At 40.4% G+C, this 15215-nt stretch overlaps 1 protein-coding gene across 1 annotated transcript; it reads left to right on the forward strand.

Moving 5' to 3' along the window:
* Window positions 1-656: 656 nt before the first annotated feature.
* Window positions 657-2795, forward strand: LOC127443042 (leucine-rich repeat-containing protein 30-like). Its single transcript, XM_051701520.1, has 2 exons — window positions 657-745; window positions 995-2795. Exons 1-2 carry the CDS (start codon window positions 726-728, stop codon window positions 1908-1910), a joined length of 936 nt encoding a protein of 311 aa, XP_051557480.1. The 5' UTR covers window positions 657-725; the 3' UTR covers window positions 1911-2795.
* The last annotated feature ends 12420 nt before the right edge of the window (window positions 2796-15215 follow it).

Consider the following 15215-nt stretch of genomic DNA (forward strand, 5'->3'; position numbering starts at 1 on the left):
TCGGTCATTTCAAAGTGCGTACTCTGTTCCTGAAGTTTCAAAGTGCGTACTCTGTCCCTGAAGTTTCAAAGCGCATACTTAGTTACTGAAGTTTCAAAGTGTGTACTCAGTTCAAAGTGTGTACTAGCCATGGTGCCACCAAGATCAGCTACTTTTTAAAGACACAATGTCTTTCTCTTTCTTTTTCCATCCCTCATTTGCTCCCTTTCTCATTCACACAAAGGCACACAATCATATAGTGAACCTCTTTGTTAGTAGATTGCGATGTACAAAGTTAGACATAAGTAAATTCCTCTCTTTTGAAAGTCTCATTGGGGATCAGCTATGAGATTATGATGGAAAGTACGATGACCCGTTGGCTTAACTGTCTTTCACTCATGATGAATGCGTCAGTTCATGTCTCCTGTGAATACAGGGATTCATGTCGGTATAGATAGATATGTATGGGCGTGAACTCTTGAGTTGAGCATGCAAGTGCTGCTAATGGATATGTGTATAAATACAGCTGTGGAGTGAATATAGAAAATGTTTTAATGACTCTGCAGTTATTCCATTACTTAACTGCATTAAAGGGCTTCACAACTAAGCTGTAGTGACAATAACAGCTGCTCAGAGAAACACACACACAAAGAGAGAGAAAGAGAGAGACTGTAAGAGAGACCTGGAGACCTACACACCCTTAACTAGCTCCTAACGGGACAACCAACCAGTTTCTACAGTGTTTCATGAATGTTATCCATGTCAGGTAAAAATCAACAGCTGCTTACTCAGTCACTGAGGTGTGGGGAATCTGTCTGCCTATCCAGGAATTAAACATTGATTACGTATACAAGGTGTAGTGCAAATCCTAAGATTCTGAGGAGACTGACCGCATCTGTTAAAGTTTCTCTTACTAAATACATGTAAGAAAACTTCTCTTTTGGAAGTGGACACTTGGAACTGAACTTACCAATAGACAAATTTACATAAACCATTTTTCAATGTTTCTCTTGAGGCAAAAATTATCAAAGCAGCATGCTAGCCTGGACGTTGCCCCAAGAATCACCAGACGGATGTCCAGTTCTGAGGACTCGAAGCCGAAGTCACGTCGCAAGGCCAGTTGTGGGGAGAGTTTATCATCAGTGGACCGAATTCGCAAACACGCGACAAGGCACTTGGGCTACATCACCCTCAGTCTGGCCATGAAAGGTCTGGAGGAGATGCCAGGAGAACTGTGGGAGCTCCAAGAACTACAGAAGCTCAACCTCTCCCTGAATGGTCTCTCTGTCCTCCCGTCAGGTCTGGGAGCGCTGGAGAACCTCGAGGTGCTCAACTTGTGGGGGAACGAACTGGTCAGTCTACCGCCGGAGATCGGACAACTCCACAACCTTCGTGTTTTGTTTGCACACAGGAATCACTTGAGTGAAGTTCCTGAAGAACTGGGCAGATGTACCAACTTGGAGGTCCTGAGCTTGGCTAATAACCAGATCACAGGGCTTCCAAACAGCTTTTCCAACTTGCAAAAACTCACCAAACTCAACCTGAGCCACAACCGGATTGAACACATCCCAGCCTGCGTGTACGGCATGAAGAGCCTTGTGTTCATGCATCTGGCCAACAACCGTCTGGAGAACATCGCAGACAAGATCCAGGACCTGGTGAACCTCAAGATCTTGATCGTAGAGCAGAATTCCCTCCATGTTCTTCCCCGAACGCTGTGCTGTCTGACCAGTCTGGAACTCTTGAATGTGGACTTTAACAATCTCCAGAGCATTCCTGATGAGATGTACATGCTCAGACGGTTGGAGAAGCTTGCTTGTCATCCTCTGGATAAAGGTTTGCATATTGTGCATAATCCACTGTTGAAACCCATTCAGGAGGTTCTGCAGGGGGGTCTGAAAAGCCTGTATAACTACCTCAAACCTGCCTAAAGATCTCGCTCTCAATCTAACAGATTACATAAATCAAACATATATAAAGTTTTTGTTAAAAAAAAAAAGGTAAAGCATTGCACAAAGTATGAGGCTTTTGACTTTGTTATATGGTGTTATGTGTGTGTACAAATTAAGTAGTTCTTAAAGTATTTCTCCTGTTGTTCACTGTTAATTTACTTTGAAACAGGATTTGTGAACCTATTTTTGTTGTTGTTAACATTTAATGTATGAATGTCTGTATTGTATTAAAAATTGTTAACCTTGAGACCCGAGCGTGACTGCTGTGTGCATTTTCCATTTCCCTTTTTTATTTGTAACTAGTAGCCTCTAATAAACATGCAAAAAAACAGTAAAAAATTCAAGAGCATATAGTTTTCCTAAAAATGTATGTCCACATATGTGGACAGCGAGACTACATTGTGAAATTTTAAATAACTTCAAGCTATAAAAATTAAGATTTTTTTCATCAAATAATTTATGATGTTTCCAGGAGTGTTGATTATTCATATTTTTGAGACCTTACAGACATTACATCAGAAATTAGCATAATTAATTCTGATTCAAAGTAATGTCCAGCATCATCCAATCACTGTCAATCATGTTAAAATAAAATGATACATTATAAATTCTGAATCTATGTACTGATTATCATTGTCACATGTCTGTCAAACATGTTGAGTGATCCAAACATCATCTGCAGCCTGAAACTGAACTTTTGATCAGATTTTAGGAGTGAATGCACTTAACTGCATAGAGAGCTATAGGATGCTCCCTTGCTCCCTATTTAGTGAATGACTTAACCTCCAGTGTGCTGTCTGTCTGCACTGGTCTCAGAACAGTTTGAAATGCACCTTATTTTCATCCTAACTCCATATAAAGCCTCTGAAAGACACATTTTTTCATCAGCTTTTTTATGATCCCATTTATTCTCAGTGTGATAATACACAGTAAATATAGGAATGCATTTATTAATGTTAATGAATAGAATTATATTGTACAGTGATAACAAAATAAAATATAACAAAATGTATATTAAAATGAAGCAAAATGTCCCACAGATGTGTTAATGTTGGAAGTCATTCAAAATAACTAACATGTTTTTTTCTACTTTTGAGGAAATGCGGTGCCAATTTCCACATATGTGGACATCATGTTTATCAGCGCACTAATGCATGAAAAATGACGGATTTTTTAAAGCGGCATATCAAACGAATCTAGAGACTCTACTCTTTACAACCAAACAGGTTTCAATGAAAACCTTCTAAGAGATTTCTTACCAGAGGCACTTTTGTTGGCACTGCGTCCGTTGGAGCGCTTTACGGAAATCGACGGCATGTTGTTGTGTCACGTGACTTGGTGCGGCAGAAGTTTAACCATTAAAAGACAGTCTAGAGTGTTGTGAACAGTATTCATTCGGTTTTTATTCATTTAAATTATGCGTTGTGTATAGTGAAGCCAAAATACAACGTCCACGCATGTGTACGTAGGTCGCACAAGGTTAAAGGTATGTAAAAGATTTAAGTGAGTATTTTCTTAACCTGCAAAAATCACTAATCATTTTGCTGTCACATTAATGGCATTTTGCAAGTTTATATTTTAAATTTAAAGAATAAATCAACAAGAAACTTTTGTTTCATATATGTAATAAGTTGGGTTATTCTAAAAATCAATCCAAACACTTCTTGTCTATGGGGAATGATTGGTTATTATATCTCATGTCTCTTGAGGCTTACTTCATTAAAAATGTCCATAAGAAAAACATCTAAATAACAACATTTCATATGTAAATTAAATATGTTCATCAATGTAAATTAAACCTTTCCACTCAGGTCATGAACAAACATGTTCTCTTTAATATCTCTTTAATATCTCAATTTTTTCTCCAAGTTTGTCTCAACTATGTTTAAAATAAGATAAAACAGAGACTAATTTAAATAATCCATTACAAAATAAAACAATAACAACAACTTTAAAGCCATTTTTCTTGGTTTTAGTGTTGTAGTAGTTACTGTGTTTGGCCTTGTAGGGCAGTTAAATCTCATTTTCATCATTTTAGGAGAAACATCTGAGACAAAGATGAACTCAGAACTCTGTTGAGTCTTGAGCTACGACAGAGCAATGTTTGAGCAATAAAATGTTCTTCTTGGAATGTATAAGATCTCAACAAGCAAGGTGAGACCTTAAAATGTGTTAAGTGACAGCCTTTGTATTTAGTCACATTAATATGCTCTTTTGATTCAAATAGGTTAAGATGACATCTCAGTCTGCTCTCAAATGGAAGAAACAGCCACACAGTTCCATTATGTGTCTAAAGTTCAGCCAGTGAAGGCTTGTCTCTATTTCTGTCCTGTTTAAGCTTTGAGTCTTAGTGTTACTGTGTGTTTGTGTGGTCATCAAGGGTGATCGGCGATAGAGGACAACTGTCCTTGCCTGTCACACAGACACACAAACACACACAAACACAAACACAAACAAACAGTGTGAAACTGAACAATACTCTAGACCCTGTACCTGTTGCTGACGGCATGCTGCACAAGTGTTTGTAGCTTGCTAGCCTGCTTAGCATTGCTTATTCTTACAGGTTCATTGTTTTATCCTTTGCCATTTTACCACGTGCTTCAGGTTTTCCGCTTTTCTACTGTTTCATCTGTGTATTATACCGCATCCATTTTTCTCGTTTTTTTTTTCACTTTTTTCCGCTTGTCTACATCTCACGTCTCGACTGCGTGCATTCGTTTTCTCCAGTGTGTTTTACACGGATTATTGCATCAGTCTCAAACATCTGCTGATTAGGAACCACATCGATCTCCAACCCTCGCCACTCAAGAACAACCATAACAACAACAACAAACTATTGCGGTAAGTTGTTGCATCCGCTCATGTTATTTCTTCCTGCCTTATATGCCACATGTTTATTATAGCTTCTTCTGTCAGCAGTGAGGGATTCACATGTGATAAATGTAAGGAATTAGTCAGGTTGACGGAGAAGAGTTAGAGACACACATCCGAACACTAGTGGAGGTCAGTGAGAAAGAGAAGCTAGTAGTACAGCGAGCAACACACACACTTTGGTTCCGATCTAGAGCCCCCGCAGCAGGGCGTTGGGTGATGTCTCGGTGGCATACTCACTCAGCAAAGTGACACCACTCTCCTGTTCCTGTTAGGGTTTCCAATCAGTTCTCCCCACTCAGTGATGCACCCACTGAGAATCATGTTGAAAGAGCCCTAATAATTGGTGATTCTACTGTAAGGAACGTGGAAATAGAGACTCCAGCCACCATTGTTAAATGCATTTCAGGGGCTCGGGCATCTGATATCAGATCAAATTTACAAGTGCTGGCTAATGCTAAACACTAATGATGTCCGGCTTCGCCAGTCGGAGATCACTAGAGATAATGTTAAAGAGGTGTGTGAACTTGCAAAAATGATGTCAGACACTGTAATATGCTCTGGTCCCCTCCCTACTCATCGTGGTGAGTGGTTTATAGTAGATTAGTGTCACTGAATGGCTGTATGTCTGAGTGGTGTCCGGAGAATAGCATAGGATTTATAGACAATTGGAAGAGTTTTTGGGGTAGATCTGACCTGCTAAAGAGAGACGGACTCCATCCCTCTCTATTAATTTGTCTCATAATCTTAATAATTATAGTATTTTACTAACTGGGGCCCAGGTCAGGAAGCAGACAAACTGGTTAATCCGAACGTCTGCTAGCTGCCTTGAGATGTCACACAGGTCACATAAACTAAAACACATAGAGACTGTATCACCTAGATATCACATAGAGACTGTGTCTGTTCCGCGAACTACCAAACACAAAACTCTCACTAAATAATTTAGAAAACATTTGATTAAGATCAAACTTGACAAACAAAACAAAAAAGTTGAAGATAAACATCATACGAAGGTAGGGCTACTAAACATTAGATCTCTTTCTACCAAAGCACTAATTGTAAATGAAATTATTACAAATCATAATTTGGATGTGCTCTGTTGGATTGAAACCTGGCTTAAACCAGAAGAATATATTAGTTTAAATGAATCTACTCCCCCAGGTTATTGTTATAAACATGAGCCTCGTCTGAAGGGTCGAGGAGGAGGTGTTGCTACAATTTACATTGAAGTTTTTGGTGTTACTCAAAGGACAGGATATAAGTTTAATTCTTTTGAACTAATAATGCTTTATGTGACGCTGTTAGTGTCACGTCTAGATGTGTTCATGTTCATGTTTTGTGTTTATTTATTTTATTTTGAAAAGTAGTCCTGTGTCATGTTATTTCCTGTTTCCCTGCCATGTCATGTGATTCCCTGTTTCCATGTCAAGTCATGTGATTATCCTGTTTCCCTCATGTTCATGTGTCCTGTTCCCATTGGTTATAGTCTTGTTATTAGTTCTGTTATGTCATTGGTTCATGGTCATTGTCTTGTTATCTTGTTTATAGTTCTGTCTGTTCATTGGTTTATGTTACCCTTGTCTGTGTATTTAAGTCTCATGTTTCCATTGTATCAGGGTCAGGTATTGTTTGTATGATTGTTTGTGTTGGCATGCTTAAGTCAAGTCAAGTCAAGTCCATGTTCATGTTATGTCATTCAAGTCAAGTCTGTTTGTTTGGATTCATGTTTCTGGATTTACCACGCTTCAAGTAATAAACTGCACTTGGGTTCTACACCTCATTGTCATCGTCTGTTCCTGCCTGTCATTGCTTGCCAGCATAAGTTACAGAATACCTGACCACCAAAATGAACCCAGCAGATCTACTAATACGTCTACGTCAAGGAAAACGTTCTAGACAAGACTACGTGAAGGACTTCTGCATCCTGGCAGACGAGGTAGGCTTCAATGAGATCGCCCTCAAACACTTTTTTCGTGCAGGCTTGAATGAGCCGGTGCACTCCTGGATGCCTGGCAGTTGGAGTACCTTCAGTCTGGCTCAATATATCGACTTTGCCCTGCGGATAAATGGTTCAACTTTCACTGTGGGGGAGGCGGATCACCCTCACCTGATTATTTGCATCCGATGCCCCGTTTTGAACCAAGCATTGATGAATGGAGGTTTGGTTACAACCTGAATCCACCAAGGCTTTGTATGTACACCCTCCCCCCCCCCCAATACTCACGGGTATTTGGTACATCCCGGCTTGATCGAGGGCGGCCTGTTGAGTGTCGGGGACTCGGATCAACATCTCCACCTCCATCACCGGGCAATGTTCACGGACGTGTCCCGGTTCCCCGCAACTCCAACAGACCGGCCCAAACCTCACGCCCACAACCGTGGCAGCAGCTTCCCCCACCTGAGAGGAAGAATGGGCAGAGCTGGGGGAAAGAGAAACAGGAGTGTTAATGCACCCCCAAGGCCGGGGAACCGGTTTTGGGGGAATGTTCCACCATTTCCAGGGGAACAGGATAGGTCGAAAGGAAGGAAGGAGGGGAGGGGGTGGGGGAAGGGGAGTGGGAGAGACCACAGAATACGCTGCTAAGTGGTCTTCCGCCAACTGTACTGCTTCATCCAGCGATGCCAGTCAGTGGCACTGGACCCACTCTGCCGATCTTTTCGGTTGTTGGGAGATGAACTGTTCCAGCACCACAAGATTGATGGCATCCCTGACGTCACTGGGCTCCTCAGCTAGCACCCACCACCGGCAGGCGTCACGGAGCTGTTGAGCAAAGGCAAACGGGCAGCCAACTTCGCTCAGCGTCAAGGATCTGCCCATTGTGCCCACGGCCATTCCAGAGCTTGGGCAACTCTCTCCTCGTTCTGTGGAATGGATCATCTTTTATCTCCCCTGTCTCTCACTGAGAACACAGAAATGTAATTAGTAGCAATTCGTCTCAGGTGGAACTCCTTACCGCTTTCTCTCTCTCCAGATGGGTGCTTAACCATGCCCTCACCTCCACAATAATTGATAAAAAACATTGCACTGTACATATTATTGTAATCGGTAAAAACATCAAACTCATCGAATAACATTGTGTCATATGTTGTTGGAAGCTCTCAAAGAGTAGAATACAACCAGCCTATTTGTTTTACTCATTGACAAAAATATAGCGAGTAATAGCTCAGTAAATGTCTTTGACAATTATGTTGGTGTTGCTTATATGCTGCGTTTTCACTTATAACTTCACAAAAATAACATTACTTAGAGGAGGTGATTATCTTTCAAACAAGCCCAAACACAAGGTAATCGGATGCATAGATCATTAGATAATCCACATGAAGCACAATGTTACATATGGCCACCAGGAGATGGCGCCAAATACATGACACAGACTCAATGATGACTCAAATGGCACAGAATGAAAATCATTTTGTGAAATCTCATTATTAAAATCATGTTTGCATGCTATGCAAACCTTTTGTTATTGTTGTGTTTACATGTGTAATTAGTTCTTATGTACAATTATTATGTTTTATTTGTTTAGAGAGGATTTTGGACACATGGAGACATTTTTGGACACTCATAAATTATTTTTGTAATGCTATAACTTTTGATTGCTTTGTCATATCAACACAAATTTTTCTCAGATACAGTTGACATGATTGGGAACAAAACAAATGCAGTTTTTCAGAGCCACCTCATTTACACCCAGAGATATATAATGTCAAATCAGAAAAATAAGAAATAAATTTTGTTTAAAAAGTTTTTTTTTTTCGAGTCATATGCCTTAAATTTTGGCTATGAAATAGGAAATCTTTAAAATCACCTTCAGAGCTTAAAGGGTTGCATTTTTCAGCCTGTATGGAAGTGACAAAGCAACACATATCAGCTATAACAAAAAAAACAAAACAAAACAAATGGGACAAAATCAAAATAAAACAAAACAGAACAAATAAACCCATTATCTTTACAATGTAACATAAACGTCAAATAATCTAAAGATACATATTCTCCTCTGTTTGTTTTGAGCGACCTGTCCAGCCCGACACAACAAAATTGACTCGGCCGATGGCATGAGTTTGGGGGTGGGACTATCTGTTTGTTTGATCAACAGCAGACAGGGGGCATATTCTGAAAGCTGTTTGAAAACTATTTTGTTTGTTTTTATAATTCAGTTTGGCGCAGAAATGATATCATCTTTAAAAGAATACTTCAATCAAATAGGAAACTTTTGACATTATTTACTCACCCTTGTGCAAAAAAATAAAACAAAAAAAAACAGCAAAAGAAAAAATCCAATAAAAATCCATAACTTTCCAAGAGGAAAAAAGTTTAAATGTTGGCAAAAATTTAATGAAGCTCTAATGCAGCATTTAATTTACGCAGCACCAAAGCTACATGGCAGTTTAAAACATCTTTAAGTGATCAATAAAACCACTCACATTAGCACAGAGATGCCATGTGTTTTACTAAACCAACTATTAACTAAATGCAAGTTAATGTCAATGACTGTAAATATAACCAGTTACATAAAGTCTTTGTATTTACAGTATTGTCATCCTACACAACAAATAAATAATCTGCTAAAAAAAAATGTGCAACAACAGTACATCCAGAGCTACATATGACATGCTGTATTTATTGTGATGTTCTATCTTATAACATAGGTTATTATTGGTGTAAACTCATCATGTATGGCTGTTTATAACTCTCATAGTGACAGATGCCACAGGAAATATGATCTTAACTGAGCCACAGATATTACAAGCATGTCTGTCCACAATCCAGAGTACATTGTCATCATAACCACTTATTGTTGTAACTGTCACTAAGACTGACTCGTCTCTAGAGGCTCGTCAGCGGTCAGACTACTTTAATTAAACAATTACTGATTTAACTGAAGAGCATCCACCACCCAAATTAATGTGGCTGCGGTTTAAAATAGCATGTGACAGACCAGTTGTTTCATTGGATACTCTCTACTTTCTGTTACTGATTACATATTTACAGTGGCCCCAGAAAGTATAAGTCAATGAACATTTCATTATGTTTAGCAGAATGAAAGCATCAGCCACCATTCACTTTCACTGAATGAAGAAAAAGAAAGAAATTGCACAAAAAGTGAATAGTGATTTAGACTAAAATGATGCCCAACATCTCTTTCTGTGTTCCAAGGAAGTTATGAAGTCATACGGATTTAAAACAGCATGTGGGTGAGTAAATGATGACAAAACTGGTGATTTTTAGTTGACATAACTTCACACAGGTGTCCTAGCAGAGGAACCACAGGTGAAGTGGAGTTTAGCATATTCACTCATGTGACAACTAACACTTAACAATAAAATAACATGTATATTCAAGTGCTCTAAGAAGATAATTATGTGCATTTTTGCATTATACTACACAATGAAAATATAATGTTCCAAATCAAATTGCTCAAAATAAATGTCATTTAAATGTAAATAAATTTCGCCTTGCCATTTTGACTCTTATCTTACTGGTTTAGGAACAACAGCTCTCTCTATGGGTGCAGTTGCATTAATACAGTCAGCTCAGTTCAGCAATCTTTGGGGTGCATTCCATTCAGAAGTGATCCTCCCTATGCCCTATTCCCTTGGAAGGCATATTCATACAATGTGAGAGCTTTGGAGAGCTGAAAAGTGTGCAGCTCAAAAATAACGGTTATTCTGAACTCAAGTTTTAAGTCATTAGTATTGGAAATTCTGTTTGGGACAAATTTACAGCATTGTTATCAGGATCGTTCTCCTTTCAAAGTGCCCTCCAAAGGCACCCGTTGCTAGTCTATGCCCTATGCTAGTTGGTAGCATATATAATTTAGGTGAGGGACATTCTCATTCTAGAGGGTATTTGATTGGAACTGCTGAAAGTTTCTTTTGTCAGCTTTTTAGGTTGCATATTACAGAGCCCGTTAAAGGACAGGGTGGGATTTTTTTTTTCCTGAAATAGTTCTGCATGCCTTCGCAATAAGTTTTGAGTTCCCTCCCATTAAATTACCATTGTTTAACTTTAGTAACCATATTTTAACCTTGATATTTATAGTAAAACCATAGTAATAAAACAAAACTGTTCATGAGATGGTAAAAAAACAAAACAAAAAAAAAACATATTTTTGTGGTTATTATGGCTTTACTAGAAATATCATTTGTAGTAAAACCATAGTAACCACAAGAATTACCATGGTTAATTAATAGTAAAACCAGTATGCTGTATTAAAACCATGGTTTCTGCCAAAAAAGCATGGATACAAAACATGCTTTTTCAGAATCAGAATCAGAATCAGTTTTATTGCCAAGTATGCTTACACATACAAGGAATTTGTCTTGGTGACAGGAGCTTCCAGTGTACAACAATACAAAACAGCAGCAAGACATAGATAATAATAAAAAATAAAAAATAATTATACACATACATACAGACACACACATACATACATACACACATACACATGGGTAGTGCAACTCTAATAAACTCTAATCTGTTATGTACAGTGGAAATGTTTTTTTTTTTTTTTTTTTCTTTTCAGAGGAATGAAATGGCAGAAGAGGTTGGATGTGTTGGATAAATATAAGAAAGACTAAACTGTATTGCACATAGTTATTGCTCAATGGGGCAATTTAACTGTTCATGAGATGGATAGCCTGAGGGAAGAAACTGTTCCTGTTCCTGACGGTTCTGGTGCTCAGAGCTCTGAAGCGTCGGCCAGAAGGCAACAGTTCAAAAAGGTAGTGGGCAGGGTGAGTGGGGTCCGTATAGTTCTTGAAGGGGGGGCAGGGGGCAACCAATAATCCTCTCAGCAGTCCGAACTATCCTTTGTAGTCTTCTGATGTCTGATTTTGCAGCTGAACCAAACCAGACAGTTATTGAAGTGCAGAGGACAGACTCAATGACTGCTGAGTAGAACTGTATCAGCAGCACCTGTGGCAGGTTGAACTTCCTCAGCTGGTGAAGGAAGTACAACCTCTGCTGGGCCTTTTTCACAATGTCAGTGTGGGTCTCCCACTTCAGGTCCTGTGAGATGGTAGTGCCCAGGAACCTGAATGACTCCACTGCTGCCATAGTGCTGTTGAGAATGGTGAGGGGGTCAGTGTTGGGGTGTTTCTCCTAAAGTCCACAATGATCTCCACCGTTTTGAGCGTGTTCAGCTCAAGGTTGTTTTGACTGCACCAGACAGCCAGCTGTTTAACCTCCTTTCTGTATGCAGACTCATCATCATCATCTCGGATGAGGCCGATGACAGTGGTGTCGTATGCAAACTTCAGGAGCTTGACAGAGGGGTCCTTGGCGATGCAGTCATTGGTGTAGAGGGAGAAGAGTAGTGCGGAGAGCACATATCCCTGGGGGGCACCAGTACTGATTGTACAGGTGCTAGAAATGAGTTTCCCCTGTCTCACAAGCTGCTGCCTGTCCATCAGAAAGCTGGTAATCCACTGACAGATAGACGTGGGAACAGAGAGTTGGTGTAATTTATTCTGGAGTATAGCTGGGATGATGGTGTTGAAAGCTGAACTGAAGTCCACAAAAAGGATCCTTGCATATGTCCCTGATCTGTCCAGATGTTGCAGGATATGATGCAATCCCATGTTGACTGCATCATCCACAGACCTGTTTGCTCGATAAGCAAATTTTGGGGGATCTAGAAAGGGTCCAGTGATGTTCTTCAGGTGGGCCAACACCAGTCTCTCAAATTATTTCATGACCACAGACGTCAGGACGACAGGTCTGTAGTCATTAAGTCCTGTGATTCTTGGTTTCTTTGGGACGGGAATAATGATTGAGCGTTTGAAGCAGCATGGGACTTCACACTGCTCCAGTGATCTATTGAAGATCTGTGTGAAGATGGTGGCCAGCTGGTTAGCACAGGATCGAAGACACGCTGGTGAGAAGCCATCTAGGCCTGAAGCCTTCCTCGTCTTTTGTTTCCGAAAGACGCGGCTCACATCATCTTCACAGATTTTAAGTGCAGGTTGAGTAGCAGGAGGGGGGAGGAGGGGGGTTGCAGGAGGTGTTGGTGTTTGTGTGAAGTGAAGGTCAGAGTGGGTGTGGGGTGTGAGATTGGGCCTTTCAAATCTGCAGTAGAACACATACAGGTCATCAGCCAGTTGTTGGTTCCCTACAGGGTTGGGGGTAGGAGTCCTGTAATTTGTGAGTTGTTTCATGCCACTCCACACTGATGCAGGGTTGTTAGCTGAAAACTTGTTTTTCAGCTTCTCAGAGTATCTTCCGTACCCACTCTGATTTCCCTGTTCAGTGTGTTCCTGGCCTGATTGTACAAGACTTTATCCCCACCCCTGTAAGCATCCTCTTTGGCCTGACGAAGCTGCCTGAGCTCTGCTGTAAACCACGGTTTGTCATTGTTGAACTTGACAAGAACTTGAATAAGTCCTAGTAGGAATGCACATATCCTCACAGAAACTGATATATGATGTAACAGTATCTGTGAGCTTGTCCAGGTCTGTGGCTGCAGCCTCAGAAACACTCCAATCCGTGCAATCGAAGCAGGCTTGTAGTTCCCACTCTACTTCATTGGTCCATCTCTTTACAGTCCTTACTACTGGCTTGGTTGATTTTAATTTCTGCCTGTAGGTTGGAAGAAGATGAACCAGACAGTGATCAGAGAGTCCAAAGCTGCTCTAGGGAAAGAGCGATATGCATCCTTTATTGTTGTGTAGCAATGATCCAGTTTGTTCCTGTCTCTGGTGGGGTATGTGATGTGCTGTTTGTATTTGGGCAGTTCATGTGTGAGATTTGCTTTGTTAAAATCCCCAAGAATAATAATAACTGAGTCCGTGTATTGTTGTTCCATGTCTGTGATTAAATCAGCCAGCTGTTACAGCGCTGTGTTCAAACACGCGTTTGGTGCGATATACACACTCACCAGAATAAACGAGGAAAATTCCCGCAGCGAGTAGAAAGGCTTACAGTTAATAAAGAGTGCTTCCAAATTAAGACAGCACATCCTCTTTATCGTTGTTACATCTGTACACCAACTTTCATTGATATAAAAGCATGTTCCGCTGCCTCTCGTTTTCCCTGTTAACTCCGCGATGCGATCCGCTCTGAACAGCTGGAAATAATCGATATGTAACGCGCTGTCCGGAATGGCTTCACTCAGCCAGGTTTCTGTGAAGCACAAGGCAGCAGAGGTTGAAAAATCCTTGTTTGTGCAGGTGAGGAGATGTAGTTCGTCCGTTTTGTTAGGAAGAGATACTCAGCAGCGCTGTTTGAAATCCGTGCTGACGGAGTTTGACCAGCGCACCGGCTCGTCTCCCTCGCCTGCGTCTCTTGAACCGCAGAGCTGCGCCTCCAACTAAAATGTCTAGCAAAACGTCTGAATATTTGAAAACCGGGAAAAGATTGTCTGGTACATGCTGTCGAATGTTCAGCAGTTCGTCTCTGTTAAAACTGACTGGAAAAAGATTACTAAACACAAGACAAACAAACAAAAACAACAAAAGAACTGAGGAGCTCCACACCGAGGCAGCCATCTGCGGTGCCATCATAATGACAACAATATTACTATAGAAAAATGATTTCCACCAAAAACTACAAAAACTGGTTACAACAGTGTACAATATTAATGTAGTAAACCATAGTTAAACTATGTTATTTGTATAGTTAAACTATAATAACCACAAAATTATAAATTTTATAACCATAATTTTCCTGTATTATCACTACGGTTTCCCTACAAATATCAAGCTTAAAATATGGTTACTGTAGTAAAACCATGGTAAATGTATTATGAGGAAATGCAAAACTTATTGCAAGGGAACGCAAACTTATTGAGGGGGGATGCAAACTTAGTGAGTGGGGACGCAAACTTATTGCAGTGGAACGCAAATTTATTGCGAAGGAAATGCAAACTTATGCAAGGGAACGCAGAACTTATTGCGAGGGAATGCAAACTTATTGCAATGGAACGCAAATTTATTGTGAGGGAAATGCAAACTTATTGCAAGGGAATGCAGAACTTATTGCGAGGGAACGCAAACTTATTGAGGTGGGACGCAAACTTATTGAGGGGGACGCACACTTATTGAGGGGGGACGCAAACTTATTGCAATGGAATGCAAATTTATTGCGAGGGAAACGCAAAATTATGCAAAGGAACGCAGAACGTATTGCGAGGGGGGACGCAAACTTATTGAGGTGGGACGCAAACTTATTGAGTGGGGACGCAAACTTATTGCAATGGAACGCAAACTTATTGCGAGGGAATGCAAACTTATTGAGGGGGGACGCAAACTCATTTAGGGGGGACGCAAACTTATTGAGGGGGGACGCAAACTTATTGAGGGGGGACGCAAATTTATTGCGAGGGAAACGCAAACTTATGCAAGGGAACGCAGAACTTATTGCGAGGGAACGCAAACTTATTGAGGGGGGACGCAAATTTATTGCGAGGG

Source organism: Myxocyprinus asiaticus, chromosome 6 (assembly GCF_019703515.2).
Source record: "Myxocyprinus asiaticus isolate MX2 ecotype Aquarium Trade chromosome 6, UBuf_Myxa_2, whole genome shotgun sequence".
NCBI lineage: Eukaryota > Metazoa > Chordata > Actinopteri > Cypriniformes > Catostomidae > Myxocyprinus > Myxocyprinus asiaticus.